Source organism: Delphinus delphis, chromosome 17 (genome assembly GCF_949987515.2).
Source record: "Delphinus delphis chromosome 17, mDelDel1.2, whole genome shotgun sequence".
In the NCBI taxonomy this organism is placed as follows: domain Eukaryota; kingdom Metazoa; phylum Chordata; class Mammalia; order Artiodactyla; family Delphinidae; genus Delphinus; species Delphinus delphis.
Genome location: NC_082699.1, coordinates 72,170,838 through 72,184,258, shown reverse-complemented (window position 1 = coordinate 72,184,258; position 13,421 = coordinate 72,170,838). Strand labels below are relative to the sequence as shown.

The 13,421-nt window shown below is 42.0% G+C and overlaps 1 protein-coding gene across 1 annotated transcript in view; it reads right to left on the bottom strand.

The window, feature by feature from the left end:
• TG (thyroglobulin) overlaps positions 1 to 13,421 on the bottom strand; it is a 241,949-nt gene that overhangs the window by 177,013 nt on the left and 51,515 nt on the right. Inside the window, exons 23-24 of the mRNA XM_060035310.1 lie at positions 1,344 to 1,460; positions 711 to 826 (exon numbers count right to left, since the gene is read on the bottom strand). Of these exons, the coding sequence (XP_059891293.1) occupies positions 711 to 826; positions 1,344 to 1,460 (233 nt within the window). The remainder of the gene's footprint in view (positions 1 to 710; positions 827 to 1,343; positions 1,461 to 13,421) is intronic.

Sequence of the window (13,421 nt, the reverse complement as noted above, 5' to 3'; positions counted from 1 at the left end):
GTAGAAAAGAATATGCATTGTAAAATATTAGCATGTAAACAAAATGTTTTTATGTAATAAACACTTATAAACACATAGAAATGTTCTGGAAGGATCCATAAGGAATGGAGGAGTGAAAATGGAGATTTGCATGTGGCTAAGAGTTAGGAAGTTAGGAGAATTGCTTTTCACTGCATACCTTTCTGTCCTAATTCATGGTAACAATGAAATTGCTGATACCCGACCAGCTTTCACTTACTGAAACAGCAATTTCATGTGGTTCTAACTAATATTTAACTTTCTTTTCCGTTTTAAGCCATAATCATGTTTTACTTCTACAATGGGAAGGAATGCTGGGGTCTGGGGCTCAGAGAGACAGATGGTATTTTGGTCTCTGGACAATGTCCTGGTGTGTCCAGTGGCCCAAGCTACCCAATAAGCAGGTGGGGGACAGAAGGAGGGGGTTCATCACTGAAATCCTCTTCTGATGGATCTGTCTGGAAATGGTGCTGCTCAGATAAACAGTCCCTAAGTTAACTTCATCCTGAGCCATCACTGGTCCTCTGCAGTTTCAATTTCCCAAAGTCCCATCGTTTTGAAGAAATGGAGGTAACGTGGGATCAGCTACTGACAATCTCATCCCATCACCTGATCAAAGTGGTGTCAATTCAATCAGGGCATGTCTGATGTAGGACAAGAGACAGACCCACCATGCAGCTGCCACGACTCACCCGACCAGAAGTTGTGCAGGCGAAGTTGTCACTTGCCCAAGCATAGAAATCGCAGGAGACTTCTGATCCCACCGTGGACACTGTGAGGAAGCTGCAGGTTTCATCTAGTGCACAGTCTGCAAGCACCATGGGACAGTCACCCACCAGTCCCTCAGGAGATGCTGAGGACAGACGGACACATACCCCTACTCTCTGCCCCCCCAAACACACACACATACACACACACACAGTAACATGGGTTACAATGACTATTCATGGAGGACTGGAGGATTATGAGACAGTGCTCGTAAAGATGAATACTCAGTAAGTGGTAGCTGTTATTACCCATCCCTGGCCTGACCGCTGAAATAAACAGATACATCTCCTGATCTGGACAAAATGCTCTACAAGGAACGAATGTCCTTCAATTCTGCTCCCTAACATCTGGCAGAGCCTCGTTCTTGGCAGGTGGTGGATGCACTATAAACTTCTAACTGAAATTATGAGTTGGATGCACATTTTGAGAATCAAGTGATTTACAAAGTATTTTTTATACCGTATATTTGATGATCATTTCAAGGGTTGTACTTGATGTGTCTTGCAAGATCAGCACAGCATATTCGTACGGCACCACCCAGGTGCCCGGCCCCTTACCTGCCAAGCACTGCGTCAGTGAGGACTCAGAACCGGGAACTTCGGACTTGACCAGCACAGCGACATCTGCATCGAAGATCACCTTAGATTCTGGGAGCTTCTCAAATTTCCTCATCACTGAAAGGAACGCAAATCTATGAGATTTGACTCTGAGGGGTCTGGGGCCGCTGTAGAGAAGCCAAAAAGAGTTTTAGGTCAAGAAATCACTTCCCACTCACAGCCCTTGGTCACACAGGTGTTCCAAAAAGAGAAATTCCCTTTTAAGTGTAGTTCCAGAATGCTGCCTCATGGCTAATACTGAGAGCTATAACTTGCCATGTCTCCTTTTTCCACCTCATTGTCAGGAAGTAAGAAGAATAATTTAATATTGTATTAGTCCTCACAACTCCCTTTTTCACATTGATATTGATTTTCTATCTAAATTTATATTTCCTTGTCCTTATCTTTTTTTTTTTTTTTTTTTTTTGCAGTACGCGGGCCTATCACTCTGCTGTGGCCTCTCCCATTGCGGAGCACAGGCTCCGGACGCACAGGCTCAGCGGCCATGGCTCACGGGGCCAGCCGCTCCGCGGCATGTGGGATCTTCCTGGACTGGGGCACGAACCTGTGTCCTCTGCATCGGCACGCGGACTCTCAACCACCACACCACCAGGGAAGCCCATTGTCCTTATCTTTGAATGCTAATGATATCTCATAATTATTTTATGTATAATTCTATAAATAAAATATTTTATTTATAATGATATCTCATATTTATTTTAAAACAACTTGTCCACTTTCTGGAAAGAAGTAAGTTATTTTTAAAAGACAAATAAAACATGTGCACATGGGTTCACGTAAGTCTGAAAATGTGTCATGAGGCTCAGATATGTTTATGATAGTATTTGTTTAAATATGTTAGTATCTGTTTTCCCAGGTACCAACAACACACCTGAGCTCCTATCTGTAGGAATGACACAGTCACATGTTCATGGAACTAGATAAGAGAGGAGAAAGAAATAAAATTTCTCAAGGCTATGAGACTTGGAACTCACTTTTCACCAAGCAAAAAGCACTGCATGTAACTCTCAAGGAATGAGACTTACCTGACAAGCCAAAATGCCCAAGAGTGTCAATATTTTGCAGGTAACTATCAAAAACAAACCCTGAAGTGCATGAGTACTAGTTTTTTGCAGACATGATTATAAACATGTACGTAAGTCCTCATTCTCACACACATCCACTTCTTTATAAAAGAGACCATGTCTGAGTTGGTTTTCATCATGTCAATAAATTCATAGCCATCCAAAGCAATATATTCTCAGTTTTCATAATAAGTGCAGAAAAAAGTTTATTTCCTTTGGAGTGGGAATGGGAGAGGGCAGCATTAATATAATAGAAATGGCATGTATTAAGCCTTCAAAAATCTTGATATAAAAAATTCTAATTTTGAGAGGACCTTCAAGATGGCAGAGGAGTAAGACGTGGAGATCACCTTCCTCCCCACAAATACAACAAAAATAAATCTACATGTGGAACAACTCCTACAGAACACCTACTGAACACTGGCAGAAGACCTCAGACCTCCCAAAAGGCAAGAAGCTCCCCACGTACCTGGGGTAGGGCAAAAGAAAAAAGCAAAAACAGAGAAAAAAGAATAGGGACGGGACCTGCCCCTCTGGGAGGGAGCTGTGAAGGAGGAAAGGTTTCCACGCACTAGGAAGCCCCTTCACTGGTGGAGACGGGGGTGAGCAGGGGGGAAGCTTCAGAGCCATGGAGGAGAGCGCAGCCACAGGGGTGCGGAGGGCAAAGCAGAGAGATTCCTGCACAGAGGATCGGTGCCGACCGGCACTCACCAGCCCTAGAGGCTTGTCGGCTCACACTCCAGGGCAGGCGGGGGCTGGGAGCTGAGGCTCGGGCATCGGAGGTCGGATCCCAGGAAGAGGACTGGGGTTGGCTGCGTTAACACAGCCTGAACAGGCTAGTGCACCACAGCTAGCCAAGAGGGAGTCCGGGAAAAACCCTGGACCTGCCTAAGAGGCAAGACACCATTGTTTCTTGGTGTGCGAGGAGAGGGGATTCAGAGCACGGCCTAAACGAGCTCCAGAGATGGGTGTGAGCTGCGGCTATCAGCACAGACACCAGAGACAGGCATCAGATGCTAAGGCTGCTGCTGCAGCCACCAAGAAGCCTATGTGTGAGAGCAGGTCACTCTCCACACCTCCCCTCCCAGGAGCCTGTGCAGCCCACCACTGCCAGGGTCCCATGACTCAGGGACAACTTCCCCAGGAGAACGCACGGCACAACTCAGGCTGCTGCAATGTCACGCTGGCCTCTGCCGCTGCAGGCTCGCCCCGCACTCCGTGCCCCTCCCTCCCCCCGGCCTGAGTGAGCCAGATCCCCCGAATCAGCGGCTCCTTTAACCCCGTCCTGTCTGAGCGAAGAACAGACGCCCTCCAGCGACCTACACGCAGAGGCGGGGCCAAATCCAAAGCTGAGCCCCTGGGAGTTGTGCTAACAAAGAAGAGAAAGGGAAATCTCTCCCAGCAGCCTCAGAAGCAGCGGATTAAATCTCAACAGTCAACTCCATGTACCCTGCATCTGTGGAATACCTGAATAGACAACGAATCAGCCCAAAATTGAGGCGGTAGACTTTGAGAACAACTGTAGACTTGGGGTTTGCTGTATGCAACTGATTAGTTTCTGATTTTTATGTTTATCTCAGTATAGCTCTTAGTGCTTGTTATCATTGTGGATTTGTTTCTTGGTTTCCTTGCTCTCTTTTTTTATTACTTTTTAAATTTTTTATTATATATATATATTTTTTATTTCCATAACTTTATTTTATTTTATTTTTCTGTCTTTTTTTTCTCCCTTTTTTTCTGAGCCGTGTGGCTGACAGGGTCTTGGTGTTCCGGCTGAGTGTCCGTCCTGAGCCTCTGAGGTGGGAGAGCCAAGTTCAGGACATTGCTCCACCAGAAACCTCCTGGCCCCACGTAATATGAGTCAGCGAGAGCTCTCCCAGAGATCTCCATCTCAAAGCTAAGACCCAGCTCCACTCAATGACCAGCAAGCTCCACTGCTGGACATCCCATGCCAAACAGCTAGCAATATAGGAACACAACCCCACCCATTAGCAGAGAGGTTGCCTAAAATCATAATAAGTTCAAAGACACCCCAAAACACACCACCGGGGGCAGTCCTGCCCACCAGAAAGACAAGATCCAGCCTCATCCACCAGAACACAGGCACCAGTCCCCTCCACCAGGAAGCCTACACAACCCACTGAACCAACCTCACCCACTGGGGGACAGACACCAAAAACAACGGGAACTATGAACCTGCAGCCTGCGAAAAGAAGACCCCAACACAGTAAGTTTAGCAAAATGAGAAGACAGAGAAATACACAGCAGATGAGGGAGCAAGGTAAAAACCCACCAGACCAAACAAGTGAAGAGGAAATAGGCAGTCTACCTGAAAAACAATTCAGAGTAATGATAGTAAACATGATGCAAAATTTTGGAAATAGAATGGAGAAAATACAAGAAATGTTTAACAAGGACCTAGAACTATAGAGCAAACAATGATGAAAAAAACAATAAATGAAATTGAAAATTCTCTAGAAGGAATTAATAGCAGGATAACCGAGGCAGAAGAACGGATAAGTGACCTGGAAGATAAAATGGTGGAAATAACTACTGCAGAGCAGAATAAAAAAAAAAGAATGAAAAGAATTGAGGACAGCCTCAGAGACCCCTGGGACAACATTAAACACACAAACATTCAAATTATAGGGGTCCCAGAAGAAGAAGAGAAAAAGAAAGGGACTCAGAAATATTTGAAGAGATTATAGTTGAAAACTTCCCTAATATGGGAAAGGAAATAGTCAATCAAGTCGAGGAAGCACACAAAGTCCCATACAGGATAAATCCAAGGAGAAACATGCCAAGACACATATTAATCAACCTATCAAAAAATAAATACAAAGAAAAAATATCAAAAGCAGCAAGGGAAAAACAACAAATAACATACAAGGGAATCCCCATAAGGTTAACAGCTGATCTTTCAGCAGAAACTCTGCAAGTCAGAAGGGAGTGGCAGGACATATTTAAACTGATGAAAGGGAAAAACATACAACCAAGATTACTCTACCCAGTAAGGATCTCATTCAGATTCGATAGACAAATTAAAACATTTACAGACAAGCAAAAGCTAAGAAAATTCAGCACCACCATGCCAGCTTTACAACAAATGCGAAAGGAACTTCTCTAGGCAGGAAACACAAGAGAAGGAAAAGATGTACAAAAACAAACCCAAAACAATTAAGAAAATGGTAATAGGAATATACATATCGATAATTACCTTATATGTAAATGGTAAAATGCTCCAACCAAAAGTCATAGACTGTCTGAATGGATACAAAAACAAGACCCATATATATGCTGTCTACAAGAGACCCACTTCAGACCTAGGGACGCATATGGACTAAAAGTGAGGGGATAGAAAAAGATATTCCATGGAAACGGAAATCAAAAGAAAGTTGGAGTAGCAATACTCATATCAGATAAAGTAGACTTTAAAATAAAAACTGTTACAAGAGACAAAGAAGGACACTACATAATGATCAAGGGATCAATCCAAGAAGAAGATATAACAATTGTAAATATTTATGCACCCAACATAGGAGCACCTCAATACATAAGGCAAATGCTAACAGCCATAAAAGGGGAAATTGACAGTAACAGAATAATAGTAAAGGACTTTAACACCCCACTTTCACCAATGGACAGATCATCCAAAATGAAAATAAATAAGGAAACACAAGCTTTAAATGATACATTAAACAAGATGGACTTAATTGATATTTATAGGACATTCCATCCAAAAACAACAGAATACACTTTCTTCTCAAGTGCTCAGGGAACATTCACCAGGATAGATCATATCTTGGGTCACAAATCAAGCCTTGGTAAATTTAAGAAAATTGAAATCATATCAAGTATCTTTTCCAACCACAACTCTATGAGACTAGACATCAATTACAGGAAGAAAACTGTAAAAAATACAAACACATGGAGGCTAAACAATACACTACTAAATAACCAAGAGATCACTAAAGAAATCAAAGGGGATTTCAAAAAATACCTAGAAACAAATGACAATGAAAACACAACAACCCAAAACCTATGGGATGCAGCAAAAGCAGTTCTAAGAGGGAAGTTTACAGCAATACAATCCTACCTCAAGAAACAAGAAAAATCTCAAACAACCTAACTTTAAACCTAAAGCAATTACAGAAAGAAGAACAAAAAAACCCGCCAAGTTAGCAGAAGGAAAGAAATAATAAAGATGAGATCAGAAATAAATGAAAAAGAAATGAAGGAAACGATTGTAAAGATCAATAAAACTAAAAGCTGGTTCTTTGAGAAGATAAACAAAATTGATAAACCATTAGCCACACTCATGAAGAAAAAAAGAGACAAGAACTCAAATCAACAGAATTAGAAATGAAAAAAGAGAAGTAACAACTGACACTGCAGAAATACAAAGAATCATGAGAGATTACTACAAGCAACTATATGCCAATAAAATGGACAAATTATTATAAAAGCACAACCTTCCAAGACTGAACCAGGAAGAAATAGAAAATATGAACCAACCAATCACAAGCACTTAAAATGAAACTGTGATTAAAAATGTTCCAACAAACAAAAGCCCAGGACCAGATGGCTTCACAGGCGAATTCTATCAAACATTTAGAGAAGAGCTAACACCTATCCTTCTCAAACTCTTCCAAAATATAGCAGAGGGAAGAACACTCCCAAATTCATTCTATGAGGCCACCATCACCCTGATACCAAAACCAGAGAAAGATGTCACAAAAAAAGAAAACTACAGGCCAATATCACTGATGAACATAGATGCAAAAATCCTCAAGAAAATACTAGCAAACAGAATCCGACAGCACATTAAAAGGATCATACACCATGATCAAGTGGGGTTTATCCCAGGAATGCAAGGATTCTTCAATATATGCAAATCAATCAATGTGATAAACCATATTAACAAATTGAAGGAGAAAAACCATATGATCATCTCAATCGATGCAGAGAAAGCTTTTGACAAAATTCAACACCCATTTATGATAAAACCCATCCAGAAAGTAGGCATAGAGGGAGCTTACCTCAACATAATAAAGGCCATATATGACAAATCCACAGCCAACATCATTCTCAATGGTGAAAAACTGAAACCATTTCCACAAAGATCAGGAATAAGACAAGGTTGCCCACTCTCACTGTTATTATTCAACATAGTTTTGGAAGTTTTAGCCACAGCAATCAGAGAAGAAAAAGAAATAAAAGGAATACAAATCAGAAAAGAAGCACTAAAACTGTCACTGTTTGCAGATGACATGATACTATACATAGAGAATCCTAAAGATGCTACCAGAAAACTACTAGAGCTAATCAATGAATTTAGTAAAGTAGCAAGATACAAAATTAATGCACAGAAATCTCTGGCATTCCTACACACTAATGATGAAAAATCTGAAAGCGAAATTAAGGAAACACTCCCATTTACCATTACAACAAAAAGAATAAAATATCTAGGAATAAACCTACCTAAGGAGACAAAAGACCTGTTTGTAGAAAACTATAAGACACTGATGAAAGAAATTAAAGACGATAGAAACACATGGAGATATATACCATGTTCTTGGATTGGAAGAATCAACATTGTGAAAATGACTATACTACCCAAAGCAATCTACAAATTCAATGCAATCCCTATCAAACTACCAATAGCATTTTTCACAGAACTAGAACAAAACATTTCACAATTTGTATGGAAACACAAAAGACCCCAAACAGCCAAATCAATCTTGAGAAAGAAAAATGGAGCGGGAGGAATCAGGCTCCCTGATGTCAGACTATACTACAAAGCTACAGTAATCAAGACAGTATGGTACTGGCACAAAAACAGAAATATAGATCAATGGAACAGGATAGAAAGCCCAGAGATAAACCCACGAACATATGGCCACCTTATCTTTGATAAAGGAGGTAAGGATATACAGTGGAGAAAAGACAGCCTCTTCCATAAGTGGTGCTGGGAAAACTGGACAGCTACATGTAAAAGAATGAAATTAGAACAGTCCCTAACCCCATACACAAAAATAAACTCAAAATGGATCAAAGGCCTAAATGTAAGGCCAGACATAATAAAACTCTTAGAGGAAAACATAGGCAGAACACTCTATGACATAAATCACAGCAAGATCCTTTTTGGCCCACCTCCTACAGAAATGGAAATAAAAACAAAAATAAACAAATGGGACCTAATGAAATGTAAAACCTTTTGCACAGCAAAAGAAACCATAAACAAGATGAAAAGACAGTACTCAGAATGGGAGAAAATGTTTGCAAACAAAGCAACTGACAAAGGACTCATCTCCAAAATATACAAGCAGCTCATGCAGCTCAATATCAAAAAAACAAACAACCCAATCCAAAAATGGGCAGAAGGCCTAAATAGACATTTCTCCAAAGAAGATATACAGATTGCCAACAAACACATGAAAGGATGCTCAACATCACTAATCGTTAGAGAAATGCAAATCAAAACTACAGTGAGGTATCACCTCACACCAGTCAGAATGGCCATCATCAAAAATTCTACAAACAATAAATGCTGGAGAGGGTGTGGAGAAAAGGAACCCTCTTGCACTGTTGGTGGGAATGTAAATTGGTACAGCTAGTATGGAGAACAGTATGGAGGTTCCTTAAAAAACTAAAAACAGAATTACCATATGACCCAGAAATCCCAGTAATGGGCATATACCCTGAGAAAACCATAAATCAAAAAGAGTCACGTAACACAATGTTCATTGCAGCTCTATTTACAATAGCCAGGACGTGGAAGCAACCTAAGTGTCCATTGACAGATGAATGGATAACGAAGATGTGGCACATATATATAATGGAATATTACTCAGCCATAAAAAGAAACGAAATTGAGTAATTTGTAGTGAGGTGGATGGACCTAGAGTCTGTCATACAGAGTGAAGTAAGTCAGAAATAGAAAAACAAATACCATATGCTAACACATATATATGGAGTCTAAAAAAAAAAAAAGGAAAGGTTCTGGAGAACTTAGGTGAAGGACAGTAATAAAGACGCAGACATAGAGAATGGACTTGAGGAAGGGGGAAGGGTAAGCTGGCACATAGTGAGTGAGTGGCATAGACATATACACTACCAAACGTAAAATAGATAGCTAGTGGGAAGCAGCCGCATAGCACAGGGAGATCAGCTCAGTGCTTTGTGACCACCTAGAGGGGTGGGATAGGGAGGGTGGGAGGGAGACACAAAAGGGAGGGGCTATGGGGATATATGTATACGTATAACTGGTTCACTTTGTGATACAGCAGAAACTAACACAACATTGTAAAGCAATTATACTACAATAAAGATGTTAAAAAACAAATTCTAATTTTACAAAGTAAAATACAAATTCTAATTTTACAAAGTGGTCCTTCATTGATCATTGAAGTTGCCAAGTTCATGTGCTCAGCCCATACTCAGTCCCTCTGCTCTCATCTCCTCCTCTCTTTTTTATTTTTTATATTCCTTGTTATCTTATTTCTAGGGACCAGAAGCTGCAGTCCAGCAAACACCACGTCATAGGCAGCCAGTGTCCCTGAGGCTTGGTTGCTATGGACCAGCAGTTTACAGCATTCTAGGAGACTAAATAAAATTTGAAACATTTTTCAGTTTCCAATTAAAATCTTCTCAGGAGCCAGAAATGGTGTAAGTTTAGCACTTCAGTTAGAGAATCTGCTGGTTTTCACACAAGGGACACCTTGGTGATGGAGGTCCTGACATTTCAGAGTTCTGTGAAGAAGCTCATTGACAAACAGAACAGAAACAATTTATGAACTGAGCTACCAATGATTCCGTGGAATATTGAGTTAGTGTGCAGATTTATACATTCTGTTGGTGCCTTACAGATAGTTACGAATTTACATACATAACAGATATTTACAAATGTTTTGGGGAAAGTATAAAGGGTCAGCATCTGGGCACATCGCTCTATTTGATCATGATTCCGCACAGTGTACTGTGGCTATTTATGTGCCTGTCTCTTTCCAAGACAAGGATAATGTCCTGATGATATGTGAACACCCGCCAGCTAGGATACTGACAGATATATACTAGTTTCCTACTTATTGGATGGATGGATGACTGCCAAAATCATTACAACACCAGGAAACCAGGGCAGAATATTATGAAGACGGTGTAATTCCAATGGTAGGCGTATTCCTCTGTTTGAGCACTTGACATGGAATATGAAGTCTTTGGTGTGGACCAACAAAGGGCAGAACTAGAAAACTGGATCTAGAGTTAAAGGGAAGATGAGCTTGAAATATTTCCACCGGCCAAGGTCTAAACAAAGGGTTTACCACAGGCAACGTCAGAAAGATCAAGGGGGCCACACTGAAGGTGTAGCAGAGAGAGATAAGGTGTGGAGGCGGCTGGCAATGGGGAAGGGGCACTAGCTCTGGAGTCAGCCAGTCCTGATGCCACCGCCCTCACCAGCTCTGTGTCCCGGGCATGTCTCAACCTCTGAGAGTCTCAGCTGCCTGGTGTGAGGAATAAACAGAGCAGCACGGAGTACCCGGTACCAACTCAGGAAATGCTGGGTCCCTCTGCCCCCTGCAGGGACACCCCGCCTCGGTGTCAGGGCTTGTCAGACTGGCTGCAGGAATTCAGGTGGTGGGAGAATCCCTTTCCCTGATGACCTTTAGGAAATAGTTCCAAAGAAGCCCAGATAATTAGAGTCATTCATGCATTGTGTCGACAAGACAAGCGCCAGCTACTCTCGAATAGAACAAAAAGAAAGATACAGGTCTAGCCGCAAAGGAACATGTCGTCTAATGAGGCTAGAGTCCAGAGAGGGCCCTGAGGCGGTGCAATTCTACTGTATCCTGTATAATTGCTTTACAATGGTGTGTTAGTTTCTGCTTTATAACAAAGTGAATCAGTTATACATATACATATGTTCCCATATCTCTTCCCTCTTGCATCTCCCTCCCTCCCACCCTCCCTATCCCACCCCTCTAGGTGGTCACAAAGCACCGAGCTGATCTCCCTGTGCTATGCGGCTGCTTCCCACTAGCTATCTATTTTACGTTTGGTAGTGTATATATGTCCACGCCACTCTCTCGCTTTGTCACAGCTTACCCTTCCCCCTCCCATATCCTCAAGTCCATTCTCTAGTAGGTCTGTGTCTTTATTCCTGTCTTACCCCTAGGTTCTTCATGTCATTTTTTTCCTTAAATTCCATATATATGTGTTAGCATACGGTATTTGTCTTTCTCTTTCTGACTTACTTCACTCTGTATGACAGACTCTAGGTCCATCCACCTCATTACAAATAGCTCAATTTTGTTTCTTTTTATGGCTGAGTAATATTGCATTGTATATATGTGCCACATCTTCTTTACCCATTCATCCGATGATGGACACTTAGGTTGTTTCCATCTCCGGGCTATTGTAAATAGAGCTGCAATGAACATTTTGGTACATGACTCTTTTTGAATTATGGTTCACTGAAGAGTTTTAAGGGGAATTGTATAAGTAGAATTGCCTCTTAACTGCTCTGAAGCACCGTGGGCAAGTCATTGGATGGAGGCAAGGCTGGAGCAGAGAGATGAATCAGGAGGCTACAGCAGTGATCCACGTGTCTGAGGATCCAGGTCGGACAGAGGGAGGTAGTGTCAGGATGTGGAAGGGGCACCGTCCTCGCCGGTGGATACCTTTTCGGGGAATTACACAGCTGACCTCTACGCGCTTCGCCTTTTCTAGGGGACAAAAACCTCAATAATGAGACTTCAATCCCATGCCCAAAGAGAAAGATCTCAAAGTCAAGTTGAAAGGATTCTGAGACAGCGTGCTGCCATCCCAGTGGGGGCCCAGCTTCTTAACATGGAAATCCTCCTGCATATCCAGAAAGGGAAATCTAAGCTCCAAGCTTTGCATAAGAAGCCAAGATGCTGAGGACGAACCTGGAGGCTATTCATAAACCTGTACTTCAGGGAGGCGTCATCAAAGTTGGCAAAGCTGAGCTGCTCCTCATAAACATTTCTGGTGCCACTGATTAAACTGGCCTGTCTGCTCCAGATGAACACAGGGCAGAACAAGCCAGGAAATGCTTTACAAAGTGCGCATTACAATCCGCACAGCCAAGCCAGCGGTACGGATGCAAAGAGGGCCAGAGTTAAGATGCAAGCACCCAGAATGGCCAGTAATCACCGTGGTCCTTGGGCAAGTTGCTTTCCCTCTGAGGACGTCTTCTCCCTCATTTGTAAAGGATAACAAAGATCTGCCTAACTGATCTCTTAAAGCACTTCCAGCTCTAACTCCCCAATTGCTATTTCTGCCCAAGAGGAGGGATACTGACAAATAATAATAAAGACTTTCATTGGATTTGCAATTTATCCATGGACAGACACACACACACACACACAGACACACAGACACACACACACACACACACACCCTTGGCATTCATTAACACTTCGCTAAGGCATTAACAATCCCATTTTACAGATGGGGAAACTGTTGAATATAAGTGACTTGCCCAGCACTGCACGACCAGTAAAGGGCACAACTGGGATTAAATTAGTTCTGGTCCCACTCCCATGCACCTAGGATTATAGGACTCCTGTCAGTTCTTTCGCACCCATTATCTCATTGAAGAGCTGGGCTCAATGTTTGGCATCTTCATAGGATAATATTGACCCTCACGGTGTCTCAGGAGGCAAGCAGGAGGCTTCTGGGGTGATGAGCATCAGAGAAGTTGAGCGATTTGCTCTGGGTAACCCAGCAAGTAACATGGAAGAAGGACTGGCACTCGGGTCTTCCCCCAACATCCCACTGAGGGAGAAATGCTGACCAGCTTTTTGGAGGCAAGCTGCCCACAAGAAAGGAAACCTCAGCAGACAAATGATTTTTAAATTCATTTCTCATGCTGCTGAAGTATTTAGGGGTGAGGTTTCATGATGTCTGAAATATACTTTCCAATGATTAAAAG